Source organism: Ursus arctos, unplaced genomic scaffold (assembly GCF_023065955.2).
Source record: "Ursus arctos isolate Adak ecotype North America unplaced genomic scaffold, UrsArc2.0 scaffold_17, whole genome shotgun sequence".
Lineage (NCBI taxonomy): Eukaryota > Metazoa > Chordata > Mammalia > Carnivora > Ursidae > Ursus > Ursus arctos.
Genome location: NW_026622841.1, coordinates 8,033,668 through 8,053,956, shown reverse-complemented (window position 1 = coordinate 8,053,956; position 20,289 = coordinate 8,033,668). Strand labels below are relative to the sequence as shown.

At 36.7% G+C, this 20,289-nt stretch overlaps 1 protein-coding gene across 1 annotated transcript in view; it reads left to right on the top strand.

Moving 5' to 3' along the window:
• The window catches only part of DOK6 (docking protein 6), a 354,731-nt gene that overhangs the window by 121,576 nt on the left and 212,866 nt on the right, over positions 1–20,289 (top strand). The window contains exon 3 of the mRNA XM_026496474.4: positions 3,161–3,275. Within this exon, the coding sequence (XP_026352259.1) occupies positions 3,161–3,275 (115 nt within the window). The remainder of the gene's footprint in view (positions 1–3,160; positions 3,276–20,289) is intronic.

Below are 20,289 nucleotides of genomic sequence, written 5' to 3'. Positions count from 1 at the left end.
TAAATTGCATGAATTCTTGGACAACATGTAATCTTCATTGCTTTTAGACTCCACTTAATGCTGGCAAGATCCTTTGTTTAGCTAAAATTAATAACACTTGAGAATAATATCTCTTTTTCAAATATAACTTCAGTGTGCTATGTTAGAATAAAATTCAGCTTAAATATAATGTGAGTCACTTATCAAACCATTTAAAAATTCAAGGGTTTAACTTTATTTGAGAATATGCTTTAGGTACTTTAAATATAATACGTGAATCATTTTTCCAGAAAAAGCATTCTCATCTTTCTCTCCAAGGTATTAATCCTCAGAAACTGTAAAATATTGGTGTCTCATTTTTCTTTCCCAGAAGAGGAAATGAGTATTTTCGGATGCATACATGTATACATAGATATAAAAACTATATATAGAATATGTATGTGGATATGCATTTGTATATATGCATAAATATGAAGCAAAACTTTTGTAGGTTATTTTGCTTAAAATGACTTGTCTTACCAATTTTAATTTTGCATGTTAATCTTAAAGAGATAATTGTAAGAGAAAAACAAATATCGAGAAAGGATATATTAAAATTAGCTTCTCAGCATTGAGACAGAACTGTAAATTCATTGTGACAGAGAATAAAAGGGCTCCTCTAGACAGCTTACACAGCAACCCTGAGTAATGGGTTTGTTATTTTATGAGGCTGGAAGTCTAGGTCACAGATTTTAGAAGGGCATGTGCCAGATAACACAAAACTCTTTAAAAAGTAGCCACATAGTTTTACTTTACAGACAGTATTTTACATGGCATGCATACAGTTTTTGGTCACAAATTGATACTTTTAACTATTTTGATACTATCATGTCCTTATCAACATCAAAGGTATCATCTTCAAAAATGGAGGATTAAAATTTAAAAAATACATGAAATGTATCTGTACATTTTTCTCCACCTAGAATACTAGTTGGTGACTGATGGTGCTTCTAGGATGGCGTTGCAAGTCATGAATGGAATTGAGTCTTTTCCCTTCAACAAAATCCTTCATTTGCAGTTAGAGCATGGTCATAACATAACAAGCTTTGAGCATGGATCGAGCAAGTCCAAACTGGTACTCTTGTCAAAGACAAGGGAAATACCCAGTTCCTGCCCATGCTAGCAATGCTCTCCCATCTCAGGTGGGGAGGACTGAGAAACACTTGTGAAGTCCAAAACAGAGACCCTACCCTAGGACTACAAAATGCTTCCCCTCCCCAACACCTCATCACCGTGCCACTAAGGGCCTTGTTATAGCAATTCCTTTTACCCAACACATCATATCTGGCTATGAAGAAAAAAATTACAAGAAAGGAGAAAAAATAGAACCATATAAAATGCACAATTAAAATAATAAAATGCAGAGAAAGAGTAGAAGACAAAATAGGAACAAAGAGCAAGGGCAACAAACAGAAAATGGTAACAAATATGGTAGCTATTAATACACCTATAGCAATGATCACTTTGAACATCAACGGTCTAAAAAGACAGAGATTGTCACAGTGGATCCAAAAACAAAATCCAACTGCATGTTTTCAAAAAGAAACCCACCTCAAATATAAATACAAAGATTAATAGCAAATGGATATTGAAAAATATACCATGCTAACATTAATCAAAAAATATTAATTTAAAAATTCATTAAACCTATAACACACTAAGATTGACTTAAAAAGGGGGTCGTTATTTTAATTTCAGACAAAGAAGACTTCAAAGCAAGGAAGGTTATCAGGGATAAAGAAAGTCATTACATATTGATAAATTGGTCAATCCTACAAGAACGCATAACAATCTTTAGTTGTGTGAACCTAACAACAGAGCATCACCGTGAGTCAAAAACTGATAGAACTACAAAAAGAAATAGATGCATCCACTATCATAGTTGGAGTCTTCAATACCTCTCCCTCACAAATGGGCAAACCCAGCAGGCAGAAAATCAGTAAGGACATGTTGAGCTCAATAGCACCATCAGTCAACTGGATATAATGGACATGTACAGACAACATCAACAAACAACAGAACACATTCTTCCAACTCGCATGGAACATTCACCAAGATACACCCATTCTGGGCCACGAAACATACCTACACAAATCTAAAAGAATAGAAATCGTACAATATCTACAACCAGACCACAGTGGAATTAAACTGGAAATCGATAATGGCGAGGTAGCTGGAAAATCCCCAAATGTGTGGAGATTAAACAACACACTTTTAATCAATACATGGGTCCAAGAAGAAACCTCAAGAGAGATTTTTAAATATTTAAATATTTGAACTAAGTAAAAATGAGAATGAGCCTTCAAATCCTTTGTGTTAGAAGAAATAACATTCAGCATGTTGACAAGTAGATTTAAAGAAAAGTTCACTCGTGTAATGTTATTATTGCAATGGGTTTGCAGAGTAGTTGAGAGAGTAGACATTTGCCCATTTCTCTGGACTGTGGAGTATAAGAAAAGGTGCACAAGTTATAGCAGAAGAACTTGTGCCCATAGACAGTTTGGAGCTAGAATAAGTAAGTTTATGAAGTATTTATTAATTGCCAAACAAATAAAGAATTGCTAGCCTGGGTGCATGAATCATGGATGGACCTTGGTGAGAGAACGGGGTGTGGTAGTAGTGGGTACATGGGCTTTGAACACTATGTGCATTTTTCTGGGAAGCAGGTCCATTGTTTATATTTATGATGTCAAATCTGAAGTCACTTTTTCTGCCAGTCAACAGGTGTTAGTTGCATATCATCCCACCAGGAGCTTGCACAACGGATGGGAGTTAGGAGAGAAGAGAGATACTGAATCCAATGAGTATTTAACAAAAATGTATTGGGAATCTTCTGTGTGCCACACCTGCTATTGTTGGCAGAAGATACAATTTTCATAAAAGAACAGAGTTCTTGACTGCATGGAGTTATTCTACATAATTTTTAGACTATTTCAAAATTCAGCAAACAAGGACCAAAATTGAGGGCAGAGGAGAAGACAAGTTTATTTCATTCTATATTGTTTTTGGCTACAGTTAATTGGAAAAGGGTATAAGTATTCAGTGGAAAGTGGTTTAAGAGAGTAATAACTGATCATTTTGCTTCAGCACTCCGTTACCCAGCGTCTCCGGTACACTAAGTGGAAAATATTTTTCTTTCAAGGTAACGGAACTGCACAACATCAAAAATATAACCAGACTGCCTCGAGAGACAAAGAAGCATGCAGTGGCAATTATCTTTCATGATGAAACGTCAAAGACATTTGCCTGTGAGTCAGGTAAGCAATTATAGCCCCGTCTACAGCTTGTGGAAATTGAACTGCTTCAGAGACAATGGCCCAGATGGATTAAGTTATACCACTGAATAGGAAGGCTTATTGTGATAAGACGGTGCTGTAGAAGACTTTAGGGAGAAGCTCAACATACTGATTTCTACAGATGTTTTGGGTGCTTGTTTATTTGTCTGTGTCTGGATTTTGCTCCCAGGTGGTCTGAGGACACTTGAGGTTTCTATTCAAGCTCGAAGAATTAAGTAAACAGTGCCTGGGAGATGTTGTTAGGGCAAACTTGTGACTTGTATTCTCAGTCTTGCTGGGTGCAGCTGTAGGCATTTGGTGGGAAAATAATAACGCTGCCATGCAAAAGTGTGGCAAAGCACAGCTGAAGTCCCCAGACATTCCAAAACAGAACTTTGAGCAATTGGTTGCTTTCATGGATTCTCAGTACTACAAGTAAATACATTTCAGATTGAATTTTAGCATCTCAGCTCATAAAGCACTCTGACATCGTTGAGACACACGGCAGTTTATAGTTTGAACCTGCAGTATTTTTCATTTTGAAATCCCTGTGCTATGTTATGTATTAGTTGGCTTATTATAGCTTTTTAAAGATTTTGCTCAATGAAACGGTGCATTCGTTTGATAATGGATGGAAGCAAAAAGCACTACAGTTTCAAAAGATATGAATTTAGGGGAGGGGGTGGGGGATTGGGATAGGCTGGTGATGGGTATTAAGGAAGGCACATATTGCATGGAGCACTGGGTGTTATACACAAATAATGAATCATGGAATGCTACATCAAAAACTAAGGATGTACTGTATGGTGACTAACATAACATAATATAAAATTATTATTTAAAAAAAATTTTTAAATATGTGAATTTAAAATTATAGTGAAGTCTTAAGTAGAAGCCTTACTGAGTATTTTTTTTAAAGGAAATAAAGCTTCTGGATTTATAAAGTTTATAGATGTAATTAATACCAGGTTCTATTATTCTAAAATTGATAATGTCACCTTGCCTAAAAAAGATTGTTCACATCTCTTCACCTCCATTTTTCTTAGTTTTGCTAAACTGAATTGGAATTTACCAATGTGTTTTTCCTTGGATGCCTTTAATCCCTTTTGCCATACTTTCCTTCGCTCGTCATCTGGCTTCATTTCATCATTTAATATTGACTTTTGGCATTGCATAGAAGTCTGTTACCTGGTGATATCAATTCCGTTTCGTCATAGAACCTGTCCCAACCTTGCTGGTATCATTTATTAACATCCGAAAGTATTTGTGCCTTCTTGTTCAGTCTTAAAACTGTCTCACCACTTCACTTTGCTCTGAGCTCTTAGATAATGTCTCATATTAAAACTAACAACCAGAAAATTGGTTTTCCAAAAAAGATAAAAGATAATTTTCACTATTGTTTGTATGCTTCAATTTTCACTACTGCCTTACAGTTTTGAAATTATCCTTAACCATGTTGTGGGTACGTATGCAATACTGGAGTCTGTTATTTCAGATAAGAATGATATTGAATTATGTTTCTGAAATTCAGACACAGAATTGTACCCCACATGTCTAACATTGGAAGCTTTTTAAGATTATAAGATTATTTTTATTATTTTTGTGTGTGTGTGGTGGTGGTGGTGGTTTCGTGGGTCATGTAAGGTTTTGGAGAAACGAAGCTTCCTTCCCTAACACAAAATGGCCTTAATTTGCAAGAGAAGAATTTCCAGACAGTGAAGCTGAAGCTAGATCCAAATGTAAAAATAAAAGAATGTGTTTATTTGAATTCCTGGCAAAGTTTTCAACTCATTTGAATTATGACTTATTTGAATTATTTGTTTTTTAAATCACTTTTATGTGTGTAGATATAGCAGTCTGCTAGAAGCTAGTAGTAAAAGTGTTTAAGAAGCAATGGCATGATTTTACTAAATTTTCTTAACTTCATGGCACATGACAATGGAAAAAAAGAAAGGACTTTGAAACACATAAACGGAATTTGAGTACTTCTTTTAGCAAATTACATGTTTTAGATTGATGTTAAGATCAATAGTCCATGTCTCCTGATAAAATGGCAAAATCATTTGGAAAAAAGACTCCAACTGTAAAGGAGTCACAGATGTGAAGATCAAAACAGCAATATGGTTAAAGCCAAAATTAAAAGGAGCTCTCACATTTATTTCTAATGCGAATGCAGGTCAAAGTGTATTCTCATGATGACTAGTGAGTATGCGAATTGCCTCAATTTTTTTTTTTTCAAGAAAACTGGCAACTGCTGTTAAATAAGTATGGACCCCCTTGACTCAGTGAACGTCTTTGGGAGCATACCCTGCAGAAACATACGTACCAGTACATGAGGTCATAAGTTTAAGCAAATTATGTGTAATGACAACAAAATTGGAAACAAATGAATGGCTATCGAGAAAATACTTGAACAATTTATGGTACATCCTTATCATGAAATATTATGCAATCCCTAGAAAGCATTCTAATTAAGCCAATTAACTGGAAGACATTTCTGTGAATTTTAGTACTTCAAGCAAAACAAACCAGCAGAGAAGTGTACATGAATAATCACATCTGTAAAAGAAACAATGAGAGAAATAGCGTGTGTTTTACCAAGAGTTACCTGGGGTAAGAGGGAATAGTAATGAGGTGGGTGGAAAAGGAACCTAGGAAAAAAATGGAATAACCAAAAAGGAAAAGAAAAGACAATGAACAGAAGAAAATACCCATTTATATGAAATTATGTATATGTGAACATGTGAATGAATGTATCCAATTTTTTAAAGTCAGTTAAGTCATCAGGGAGGTGCAAATTAAAACCACAATATCACTGTGCACCTGTCAGAATGGCTAAAATTTTTTACAAAGTAACACCACCAAATGCTTCTGAGGTTGCAGAGAAACTAGATCACTCATAAATGCTGGCTGAAATGTAAGGTGGTACAGACACTCTGGAATGTGGTTAGCAGCTTCTTATAAAATTAAACATGTCATTATTACACAATCCAGCAATTGCATCTTTGGCCATTTATCTCAGAAAAAAATGGAAATTTATGTTCATACATACACATAAACACATACAAAAGTAGTCATAATAGCTTTGCTCATAATAGCCCCAAACTGGAAAGATCCCAGATGTCTTTTAACAAACTGTGGTACACTTACACCATGAAATCCTCCTCAGCAATAAAAAGGAGTGAACTATTGATAAAAGCAGCAACCTGGATGAATCTTGACTGAATTATGCCTAGGGGAAGAAAAGTCAATCCCAAAAGATTATGTGTTTTGTGATTCCATTTACATAACATCTGTGAAATGACAAATTTTAGATATGGAGGACAGATAAATTGTCAGAGAAGTTAGGAATGGGATTGAGGGTATGGGGACCCAGGGGGATGTATGGTCATAAAAGTCACATGAACTTGTATTGGCATTGAGCAGTTATCTTGATTGTAATGGTGCATAAACAAGCCTATGCTGGTGGCAAGTTGTATGGAATTGACACATACGAGTAAGTACAAGTAAAACTGGGGAAATCGGAATAAGATCAGTACACTATCAATGTCAATATCTTGGTTGTGATATTATGCTATAATTTTGCAAAATATTACCATTGGGGGAAAGTGGGCCAAGTTTACACAAAGTCTCTCTGTATATTTTTTTTATTACTACATGTGAATCTACAATTATCTCAAAAACTTTGCAATAAAAATATATCTAGACTTTTTCTAAGGTCATCTGTAATATATATTTTTAAGTTAAAAGACAGGGTAGGAAGGGACTTGCAGGAAAAAAAAAAGTGGCATATTCTAATATGGTGAAAGGAAACTGACAACAGTAAAGACAAATAATGAAAATAATTCTAGATGTGTGCCTATGTAGCTTGTGTACGTTTTATGAGCACAAAGAAACATGGGCAAGGGTGCAAATGTGTGTGCTGCTTCTGCTAAGATGGACTCCTTGCATGAGCTCCTCCCCAGCCTATTATGCCCCTGCCACACGTACATCTCCCAACCACCTCCCTGTTGGCTTCCATTTTGGCACCATATGTCATGCTTCTTAGTACCTCTGCTCTCCACATCCACAGCATCCTGACCTCAGAGTGCACATACCCCATTCACAATCTCTCTGTCAGATTTAAGCTCAATGAAGACATGACCATATTTTCTTTTTCACCTCAGAATACCCAGAAACACAGTACTAATCAAAATTTGTTGAATTAGTGAAATAATGAAAGAGTAAAAATCTGTATTTAAGTTTTGATATAAAACAATATATTTATTATTTAGCTTTTCCTAAGAGATATTTTTTTTAAATGAGTTTTAGAGGCTAATTTGGCAGCCCCATGGGAAAAATTGTTTAAATTGCCAAATAACAGATTGTTGTGTGTTTGTGATGGTGTGCGGGGGAGTAAATGATCATTGTGCTGTGTGTGTGTGTGTGTGTGTGTGTGTGTTCCAAGGCCCACCAGGTCTGCTGCAATAACTCTATGAGTAGAATATTATGGAACACAAATAAGAATTTTTTTCAGGAGTTTACCCATTACTTGAGAAGAGACCCATTAATCCTTCTTCTGAATATGTTCCAATCTCAACTCAGTGCCTAGAAAATGAAGAAGCAGATGGCTTAGATGTTGAAAACCTAGAATCTGGCTAATAGATTCTGCTTACCTTCATTAAGGAAAAGAGAAAAAAGGAAAAAGAATTCAACAGTGTCAGTCTAGCAATACCTTAGAAATATCGCAGGTTTGGTTCCAGACCACCACAATAAAGTGAATATTGTAATGAAGTGAGTCAAATGAATTTTGTAGGTTCCCAGTGTAAATAAAAGTGATGTTTATACTACCCTGTAGTCTATTAAGTGTGCAATAGCATTATGACTAAAAAAAATACATACCTTAATCTGAAAATACTTTATTGCTAAAAAATGCCGACCACCATCTGAACTTTCAGCGAGTCATAATCTTTTTGCTGATGGAGCGTCTAGCCTCAGTGTGGACTGATTGGGGTAGTGGTTGATGAAGGTTGGGTTGCCTGTGGCAGTTTCTTGAAAGAAGGTGATGAAGTTGGCCACATCGATTGGCTCTTCCTTTCATGAGCAACTTCTCTGCGGCAAGCCGTACTCTTTGATAGCATTTTACCCACAGTAGAACTTCTTTCAAAATCGGATTCAATCCTCTCCAAACCTGGCTCTCCTTTATCACTAAGTTTATGGGTAATATTCTAAATCCTTTGTTGTCATTTCAGCAATCGTCACAGCATCTTCAGCAGTAGAGTCCATATCAATAGACCACTTTTCTTGCTCATCCATAAGAAGTCACTCCTCACTCATTCAACTTTTACTGTGAGCTCGTAGCAATCCAGTCCCATCTTCAGGCTCCACTAGTTCTCTTGCTATTTCCAGCACATCTGCAGGTCATCCATGAGGGTTGAACTCCTGTTGTTGTTGATACTTTGACCTCTTTCCATGAATTCTGAATGTTCTTACTGACATCTAGGATGGTGGATTCTTTCCAGAAGGTTTTCTGTTGACTTTGCCCAGATCCATCTGGGGAATCACTATCCATGGCAGCTGTAGCCAAAATGACTCCTTGATCCATGAACTGCAGAATGGATGTTGTGTTAGCATGCATGAAAATAACATTGATCTCGTTGTACATCTCTGTCACAGCTCTTGAGTGACCAGGTGTATTGTTAATAGCCAGTAATATTTTGAGAGAAATCCCATTTTCTGAGCAGTAGTTCTCAGCAATGGGCTTAAAATATTCAGAAAGCCATGCTGTAAACAGATGTGCTATCATCAAGGCTTTGTTGTTCCATTTACAGAGCATAAGCAGAATAGATTTAGCATAATTCTTAAGGGCCCTAGGATTTCTAGAATGACAAATGAGCACTGGCTTCAACTTAAAGTCACAGCTACATTACCTCCTAATAAGTCAGCCTGTCCCTTGAAGTTTTAAAGCCAAGCATTGACTTCTCCTCTCTAGCTATGAATGTCCTAGGTGGCATCTTCTTCCAATATAAGGCTATTTCTATTTACTGAAAGTCTGTTGTTTAGTGTAGCCACCTTCATGAAATAGCTTAGGTAGATCTTCGAAATAATTTGGTACAGCTTCTGTGTCAACTCTTTCTGCTTCACCTTGCACTTTTATGTTATGGAAAGGGCTCCTTTCCTTTAAATCTTATGTACCATCCTCCGCTAGCTCCAAACTTTTCTTCTGCAACTTCATACACTTCTCAGCCTTCATACACTGAAGAGAGTTTGGGCCTTGCTTTGGGTTAGGCCTTGGGTTAAGGGAATGTCATGACTGGTTTGATCTTTTCTCCAGACCACTACAGACTTCCCTGTATCAGCAAGAAAGCTCTTTTGCTTTCTTATTCATGTCTTCACTGGAATAGCACTTTTAATTTCTTTCCAGAACTCCTTTGCAGTCACAACAGGGCTAACTGGTGCAAGAGGTCTAGTGTCTGCCTGTCTCGGCTTTTGACATGCCTTCCTCCCTAAGCTTAATCATTTCTGGCTTTTGATTTAAAATGAGAGATATGTGACTCTTGCTTTCGCTTGAACACCAAGAGACCACTAGTTAATAAGCCTAATTTCAATATTGTTGTGTCTCAGGGAGTAGGGAGGCCTGAGGAGAAGGAGAGAGGGGAACAGCCAGCGAGTGGAGCAGTCAGAACACGCACACCATTTATCAGTTAAGTTCGCTATCTTGTTTGGGCGCAGTTTGTGCCATCCCAAAACAATTACAATAATATCAAAGATCACTGATCAGATATCACCCTAACAAATATAATAATAACAAAAAAGTTTGAAATTCTGCCAGAATTACCAAAATGTGACACAGAGACACAAAGTAAAGCAAATGCTATTGGTAAACGATGTCAATAGACTTGTTTGATGCAGGGTTGCCAGTGAACCTTCAATTTGTAAAAAACTCGGCATTGGCTCAGCACAGTGAAGTGAAGCACACTAGAATGTGGGATGCCTGCAAATGAAACCTGACAACTTATCTCCAAATAATTTAAGGCAAGTTGTATTTAAAGTCTGAACAACCTGGTTAATTTATGAAGTAATTCTTTGAAGCATTGAATTTATTCCATAATATAAGGAAGCAATTTTTATAGTTTCTTCCATCAAAAATATATAATGGAATATTCATGAATTGAATAAGTTCCTCCATATTAAAAGTGAAAAATATTTGAGTAAATCCCAAGTCCCAATATATCCAATATTTATAATTAAAATTTAAAAATTTTTGCGTAAGTATTACGTGGTATCCAAAATACCTGGGTATCCATTTGTCCAGATTTTATTTCCCAAATTCTATATCCTTATTTCTAAGAGAACATTATTTTCTAAAATAACATCTTTTCCCCATAACCCTTTGTATTAGTCAATAAGAGATATTTGTGTCTTACATTATTATAGCTGGTTGCTTTAAGAAAGCATCTTTTTTCCAGAGGATTTTCTATGGTTTTCTGCTTCTCATGCTTCAAATGATCTTTCCTACCACAAATAAGTTCAAAAGGGATACAGTTAAAAATCATTCTTCGGGGGCGCCTGGGTTGCACAGCGGTTAAGCGTCTGCCTTCGGCTCAGGGCATGATCCCGGCGTTATGGGATCGAACCCCGCATCAGGCTCCTCTGCTATGAGCCTGCTTCTTCCTCTCCCACTCCCCCTGCCTGTGTTCCCTCTCTCACTGGCTGTCTCTATCTCTGTCAAATAAATAAATGAAATCTTAAAAAAAAAAATCATTCTTCGATTCAAAAGGAAAGGTAATAAGATTGCACTGAAGTCTTTATTTTGATTAACACTTTTATTATATAGGCAATTACAAAACCTGTGTTGGCTCTCACCTCTGCCATAGAATCTATAGACGTAAATGAACTTCTGCCTCTGTGTTAAAGATTTAGACACTAGACAAAGAGACTGTTCTTGGAGTTAGGTGAGTAGAACCCACTATAAAGTCCAATCATTATTCATGAATATTATAATGAAGAAAATGTGCATGTATGATTTCACCAAAAGTGTTTTTATTTGATTTTTTGAAAGCATTTCTATTTCCCAATTAGAAAATCCTTTGAATCACATAGATTATTTAATTTTGGGAGGGTTCAACTTATGCTTATGAATGAAGGAAAGGTCCCTCATATAAAGGTTCTATTTTTTTTTAAGATTTATTTATTTATTTGAGAGAGAGAGAGAGAGAGCGTATACAAGCAGGGGAAGGGGCAGAGGGAAAGGGAGAAGCAGGGGCTTCAACACGAGGCTCAATTCCAGGACCCTGGGATCACAACCTGAGCCAAAGGCAGACGCTTAACTGACTGAGCCACCCAGGTGCCCCTAAAGGTTCTATTATTTGAGGTACTCACCCCTGATTGTACAACTTCTCACATTTGTGGTAATAAAGCTAATTTAATAGAAGTAAGCCAGTAAAACAACTAGTAGCTTTTGATAATTGTTCAGTTGTATAGTCAAATATGACTTTAAATGATGAAAATTTGGTTTATAGAACCCAAAGTAACAGCTGGTGTATATCCATACGAAGGAGAAAATCAAGTTTATTGCTTTTAAGAAGTCAAATTTGGGTGTGACATTAAAAAAATATTCACTGCTGTGCTCAGAGTTACACGGTGTGTGGATAAACATAATACTTCAGTTTAAAGTGGTATCAGCCCAGCACTTTTTATGAGCAGTCCATTTACTTTGGGGATAATGGGAGACATTTCTGTTTACTGATTGTTCGATACAAAAGACAACTTGAATGGAGCTGGAACAACTTCTATTTCTAGCTGACTCAGTCACTGTGGAATAGAATGGCTGGTTTATAACCATCTGGTTCTTAGCTCTCCTAAGAGATTTGGAAGAAATCATTTAAAAAAACAGCATCTAGTGGCCTTGTGTGATCTGAAATGTGTTGTGATTTTGAAGTTATTTCTTTAGAGAAAGTGAAGTGCTGTGTGGCACTGACAGTGTAACGAAACTAAATTTTTAATGTTCTTTGTAGTCTCACATGGAATAAAAATACCAAACCTTAAATTGCACCCTGTCATAAAAAGACTAAATTAATTTGGTAAAATTTGGGCATGGTTTTTTATAAAGTTGGCGTGATACACAAATTAGAGACAGAAGTGATTTGAGCAACATTTTATGACTTCATTCCCTCACACTGTCCAGGCTCTAATGTGTAATGCAGGTCCGTGAAATGGTCTGTACGTTTAGTTGAGGTCAGGCCCTACCTGGTCCCCAAAATCATGACTGAGGTGAGTTGACACCACTTAGGATGAAGGTGGCCAATGCACCAAACTTGAAAGAGTTCTCGGATTTGGGGCCTTGGAAACAAAGAGGAATTGATTCACTATGAAAGAAAAATGCACAAGCTAATGAATAATTAATTTAAGGGTATACCGTTAAATGTAACACATATAATACTGATGTATTGTGATTTAATCACTCACTAAAGACTGATAAGCTCTGGAAATTAATGTCTGGAGAATAAAATCTAGTACAAATTCCTGGAGTATCTCTTTATGTCCCAATTCCAATGGTTTGCTGTTTCAGTTTCCCCGGGTCCTCCTTTAGACCCCTGCCTTTGACCTTTGTGAACAGTGGAAGGAGCTACAGCTTACCGGCCATCGGCTGTGTCAGCACTCTGTCACGGGTCACTCATCCTCACGGCCAGCGCACTGCCCTTCCTGCCCGCTGCCTCTGTGTGACTTTCTGCCCATCATTTTACACAATGAAGCCCTCACTAACTCTTATGCCCTTTCCATGAGCCACGGTTTCCCCCAAAAGTCAATCAAGCTCCAGAAAGTACGTTTAGAACTAGCTACTATCTGTGCAAGAATTTACGAAATAGTTTTCAAGTTTTATGAACCATTAACAGATAGTGTCAGCTGGAAAATAGTCAGATAGGGAAGTGTCATTGTCATCCCTTATTCCTGTACATTAAGAAGATGTACTCTTGCTTTATTTTCAGGATTTACATAAAGAATATTACCTTTGGGTGTCACTCTAAAATTGTACCATATGCCACTCTGTTGTACAGAACTGTTCTTTTCTAAGAAATCAAACCATCTATAATTGGGTGCCAGACTTTTTGAAATCTTTGAAGCAGAAAAACGGTTTGAATATTTTTATGTGGAAAAAAAACCCCTTTAATTTGAAATGTTGAATAAGGATTTAAAAATTGAGTATGTTTCTTAAAGCGGCAACTCACTCAGTAAACTAACAGAGTGTAAGATTTTCTTATTTAAGCTTTCTAGAATTATTTTAAATGATTAATATTCAATAGTGCAGTAGGCCTCAAGGTTGAATATTTTTTTAACCAATCTTGTCCCGTATATATCCATATATTTGTAAAAGATTCACTGCAAACAGATTAGGGAGAGGTATTAATCAAAATGCTCTAGTAGCATAAACCCAGGGTAATCTTAATAAAAAGAGCTTGTGATGGGTTGAATTGTGTCCCCCAGAAAGATATGTTCCAGTTCCAGCTCTTGTTACTTTACTTGGAAATAGGGTGTTTGCAGACGTGATCATGTCACGATGAGGTCATAGTCGATTAGGGTTGGCTCTACATCCAAATAACGGATGTTTTCATTAGAGAAAAGAGGGTGAGATTTGGCTATGGAAGTACGGAGGAAACAGAGAGAAGCAAACCATGTGAAGACAAAGGCAGAGATTGGAAAGAAGCAGCCATAACCAGGGATTGCCAGTAGGACAAGAAACGGGGACAGGCATGGCCCAGTTTTCCCTCAGAGCCTCCGGAAGAAACTAGCTTGGCTGGTACCATCATGTGCAGCCTATCCAACTGTTGAGGATAAATTGCTATTGTTTAAAACCACCAAGTCCGTCATAATTTATGATGCCAGTGCTAGTCCCAGCACATAGCTCTTTCAAATCAGGCTTTAAAAAAAACCAAAAACATATCATTTGTGGAGGGCTTTGAATGGGTTTCAACAGGTAGGTAGGGAGGAACAGAAATTCTGTATATAAATGCAAACAAGAAATGAAACTCCTCCATGTTTTTAAAGTAGTTTTGGGAGCAGAGGAAGACGAGTGGAAATAGCTGAGGAGGGTTTATGAGTTTGGACTTTGTTTTGAACATAAATGGGGCAAATTAAAGTTCTTTCTTTTTAAACTACAAATTACGTTTTTCTTTCCGGTTATCAAAGTGGTATAAGCTCTCTATCTGAAAAACAAGGCTGACTTTATGTATTGAAAATGCTTAGAAATAAGGACTAAGTAAAATATAAGACATTTAAATGCACAGCTCAGCTTATAAGAAAGAAAAGAGGTGCCACAAAAAGCTAAAATGAAGAGAAAGCTTTCAAGAGAAGTAAATTGGACCGGGAGCCTTTGTTCATCTTGTAATGAACATGGAACATGCGAGCATCTTCACAGCTGTGAATGCGGGGCAAGAGACAGCGCCTTGGCTTCCACAAGTTGGGGAAACACAATTGAAAGCTTTCTATAAGAAGTGATTAAGAAAACAAAATTCAAATGCCATCAAAGAAAAATGACTGAGAGACTCCATCTTCTAACCGAGGCCCCTGTGAACATGTCACTCCACACCTGACCTGTCCGCCATTTTTGTGCCATTACACTACCTTCATGATCCTGAAGTTTGTACTTCAGCCCTGAAATTTGCCAAAATGACCCAGAATTGGTCATTTTTCTTCAGCAACATGTGCCTCTCAGGATTCCCATGTGCAACCTCTAAGACAGGGATGTAGCAGGAAAGAAGACCAAAATCAAAAGCAAACAAGCACCATGGGTAAAGGTTGGAAAATACACAGATTTATGTATGGAAATGATCACTGCAGTGCCTTTTATAAAACAGAAAAAATCATGAACTAATTGTTCATCAGTTTCTCACTGATGTAAAAAAACAAAATAACTTGCAGCAATTAAAACTGATGATGTAAATTTGTGTTCATTGACTTGAAAAGATGCAGATCACTATTAAGTGAAAAATGCAGTTCACAAAATGTACCATAGTATTTTGAACATGTGTGTAAACACATACACATGCATACACAAATACAACACATGCACATGTACATGCAAATATATCTGTGTGAAAAAGCATATAGTACTGAAAATTCATGTCAATGACTTTGCCTTGGTAAGGGAATATCAAAGATGTTCCTTTTATATCTTTGTCTCTAAAAGTTGTCTAATTAGAAGGCATTGATTTTAGTATTTTATGTATTATTAAAATCATACATAGATAATATAAATAATAGTATACAAACACCTGTGAACTTGTCAACCAACTTAGAAATAAATGAATCAAATGCAGTATAAATATGGGATGTGTGCCTTTGTTAAAATTAATAATCCCTAAGATTTTATCTACTAAACATTTGTGATTTATACTTTTGTCATATTTATATTTATGTCTAGAAATCATAGTTTATTATTTTACGTGTTTTTGAAATTTATAGAAATTACACTATATTCTTGGGCAAATTGCCATTTTTTCTCATTGTTACATTTGAACTTTTACTTTGGTAAATATGGCCCTAGTTTGTTCATTTTATATGTGCTTTGCTGTATTTCTGATAGCTAAGTTATATTCTTAAAATATGTCCATTCATTCAAAGTTGTCATCCACCAATATAATTACATGACTCTTTCCCTTTAAACAGTTATTAGGATGGGGTCCCCTTGATGGCTCAGTTGGTTAAGGGTCCAAATCTTGATTTTGACTCAGGTCATGACCTCAGGATCCTGAGGTCTAGCCCTATGTTGGACTCCCCACTCAATGGAATTCTGCTTGAAATTCTCTTCTCTTTCTCTCCCACCCTGTCCCCCCTACACACGTGCTTACTCTCTCTCAAATAAATAAATTTTTAAAAAACAGTTAATAGGATGAAAAATATTAATATATTTCCTGCAAAGTCATGGTCAAGAGCATACTCTGAAGCCACACGGAGTTCAGATCTTCCCACGGCTCTGATTCCTACTTGGTAGATGGGGCCAAGGGTAATTTCACATCATGGGTTTGTAATAAAGATTTAATATCAAAAGAACAGTGCCTGTAATATACTAATCATTTGGCAAATGACAGTTAATATCATCATCTTTATATTTTAAGAGTCAGTCCCAACTGGACATATTGAAGCATTATCTTAAACTTTTAAATTCAGTTTTCTGTAACACATAGGATTTTCACAACTTGAAACAGGTCTGTGAATTTCTCGTACTTTCCTAGACAGAGTTTGGCATCAGGATATTGTCATTGTTCATAAAAAGAATGACTTGTTTTTCAGTGTTTCTGTTTTTAAGCTTTAGAGCAATTTAAATAACAAATGAAATACTACGTTCATGTTGCTTTTTAAACCATCTTAGCTTAGGACATTTTTGAGGGGTATTTTGTTTACAAACTTCATGGCCACTCAGGCTTTCTATATCTGAATGCTTTCTGGTAATTTGATTTTCCTGGAGTACAGTCCTTTTATCCTGATTCTCAGATTCATTTGTATCTGACCAGGCAAGACCACAGCCTCTGGCATCAAGTGCCTGGGTTGCCTCCCCACTTTCTAGTGATGTGTTTGGGAGAAAGTGCCTTTCCTTCCATAAACCTTGGCCTTGACATCTTTAAAAGCATAATTATAGAAAGTACTAAAGTTGTTAATCACCTAGCAGGGTGACTGGAACTCAGGAAGTGCTTGTCAGTATCAACTATTACTATATAACTTTTTATTCTAATTTCCTTTCACTTGTATACACATCTCTTCTCATTAGTAATATTGTCTACTTGTGTATTCTTCGCTCTTCTCTTTTTCTTTTTATCTAGAGTGCGTAAGCATGTATGTAGTGTCCTGTATTGTTTGGGCAGGTGAATGTGAGGAAGTAAGGAGGAGAGTCAAGGAAGTGGACTTATGTGCCCAGGAGTTGCAGTGGTTGATGGTAGAGGTTAAGCTGGATATGGAGGGGATTGAGGGCATCAGGGAGGTGATTGAGTTTGAAAATGTGGTAGGAGCAACAGCGGACTGGTGGTCTTGATGGAGTTCAAATGGTGTTGGAACTGAGATACTCAACTGGAGTAAATTGGAAATGTAAGTAGTGCTGGTCTGAGGTTGAAATGTGTGAAAATAGTTTCAGTGATGGGTGTGAACTTTGATAATTTGGGAATTTTCCTTGTGGGAAATAGTCAATTCCTCAATAATAAAAGATGATGCCTCACACATACTAAGTAAGCTGTTGCCGGCCATGCGTTTTGAAGGAGAGAGTGGCCTTAAAATTTATTTTAAATAATATAATTAAAAGTTCATCCTCTTATACTTCCTGAGCTGGCTTCTTGGGAGGATTTCATTTTTACAGAGAAATATATTCATCTAATTTTATGACTTACAAATACTCAAAATACAGTAGCAGATTTTGTGTTAATTTGCCTTTTGAATCTTTTGGTTTCAACAGAGTTAGATGCCAGAAACATGTAGCCCTCATACCTGCCCCTGAGAAAGATCACGTAGGAAATCTCATTTAATTTTTTAAATGAGTCCTGTTTATTGTGTTGTCTAGGAACGCACCTTCTTATTAGCTTATAAACCCACACCTCCTTTTTATGACTTTCTCTAGCTCTATAAGGAGAGAAAATAGAGACTAAAGAATTATATTTAAGTCTACAGTTTGATAACCTTGTCTCTTGTGAATTTGAGCTTTGTACTATGGAAGCACATCACGTTGACATCTGCAGGATTTGTTTTGATAACTATAATTTCTTGGACACAATATATCACAAAGCTGCCCCTTAATATCTGCAGCCAAAAGCATTTTTCTTTAGTGTGTCTCTAAAACTGTTATGAAAAAGCAATAGGATTTTGTGTTTAAAGACCCTGTTGCCATTTGCTTCAAGTTGTATTTTCCTGTCTTTAAATGTACTACTTCTAACAACATAGCTGTGGTTCACTAAATGTCCTGAATTTGTTTATAAATAGCGAGGCAGATGTCAGCAGCAAATTAGATTTAATGCAGGTCACCAAGGCCTCCATAGATAAGGAGCTTGCAGGCATTGAGTGGAAATTGCAGAATGACACAAAGAAAATTGAGATTCAGAGATTCAAACAACTGGTCGGTGCAACAATTATTGTTTAAGGGATACAAAAGTAAAAACTTAAAAAAAAATTATGAACCTCGAGACCAGTTCCCACTTAAGAATTTCAGGAAGGTAGGAATTTATAGGAATGTTTCTGACTGGGAAAAGGAAACGCTAATTACTCGTGTCCACTCCTGAATCAGATGAGAATGGAATGGAATGTCCCTTTCCCTTTTCCGACAATGCTTTGTTCATACACTTGGATGAGTATTGTGGCTTCTGCATGTGCTGTATTCAGGGAAGGGTTTCAATGTATGGAGAAGGTGATAAAATCTACCTAAAGCATAACTGGGGAAGTAAAATTCAACTTAGGTCTAAATAATTTATTGAACATCCGTGTTGCCTCGATGATGTTGACTCATAATGTGCATAATCATATTCCCAAGAAAAATTCTTCGTCTTCTAAGAAAGTAAAGCACGGTAGGCCACTGGAAATAAATGGATCCAAACTTCAGCCGACTCTTAGCTCTGTGACTGGGCAAAATAGTAAATCCCTCTAAGTTATGTCTACTGATATTTATCAAATACCACTGTGCTTCTGACACGATGCTTTACACTATGAACTCACTTAAACCTTGTAATTCTCATAAAACTCTTAGAAGGGTCGTCATTCTAGGAAGGGATGTAGGAGAGGAGGAAATGACGATGCAGAGAGGTGATGCCCATAATTAGTTAAGTGCTGGAGCCAGGATGTGAATCCCAAAGCTCCACTCCCAGCTACTGTACTACGTGTATTTTAGTCTCACTGTTTTCATCTGCAAAAGGGAATAATTCACGGTGCCAATGACAAATAGATGTGGTGGCTACTCTGGCACAGAGTTAAACCCTTCATGAATGCTAGCTACCATTATTTTGGCCTTAGATAGCTACATCTTCTATGTCAATTCTTTTTTTTTTTTTTAAGATTTTATTTATTTATTTATTTGAGAGAGAGAGAGCATGAGCAGGGGGGAGGAGCAGAGAGAGAGAGAGAGAGAAGCAGGCTCCCCACTGAGCAGGGAGCCCAGTACAGGCTCGATCCCAGGACCCTGGAATCATGACTTGAAGGCAGACCCTTCATCAGCTTAAGCCACCCAGGTGCCCCTCCTTTAATAAGTTCTTGATGTAGGGTAAGGAACGATGCCATTTCATTATTTGGGAAGTTCTTATGTTGTGTTCATCTGAAACAGTTCAGAAATGAATTTGTTTTGTTTATTGGAAAATTCTCTTCCCCTTTCCTGAACCTGTCTTTACTTAAGTATATTAAAGACCTTCATCGCCACCATCACCACCATCGGTCACACTCATCCTCTCATGGAACCCAGAGATTTAGTAAATCATCATAATTTTAACTTCTGTTTCCTATTAGTTGAGAAAGGCAACTGCCTCATAAAAATTTTTTAAGTATAGCAAGCTTTTGTAGCCACTTTTATATCAAATACCAGCAGCAAAGAAATACAAACTTTCAAGTTTTGGGCCTTTGTAATCTAAAATCAGATAGAAATCAGGCACTTTTCTGCAATCAGAGAAAATGTCAAAGTAATCATAATCCTTTTTGCAAAAAGTTGTTTGGTATCACTTTTCATGAATGTGAGATCTGTCCCTTTAATCATTGGACCATCCTGTTAGGTTTCTAAACCACGTGCAATTAACCTAACAAAAGCTTAGCCAGGGATGACTTTCATGAAAGAATTACTCTCTGATTCTTTTTAGGGGCTATATTTTCAATTTAATTAACTGATTCCTACCTGTGTACTTTCCCCCTTAACAATGCCATTTTATTTGCCAGTCAGTTTATAAGAATCCTGGCTTCCGAATCACTTTATCATACATGCTGGAAGCCATTTTTTCCCCAACTTGTATATAGAAATAGTGTTTTGTGTATTCTTTTACTTTATGCTGCACAGATTATACCTAAT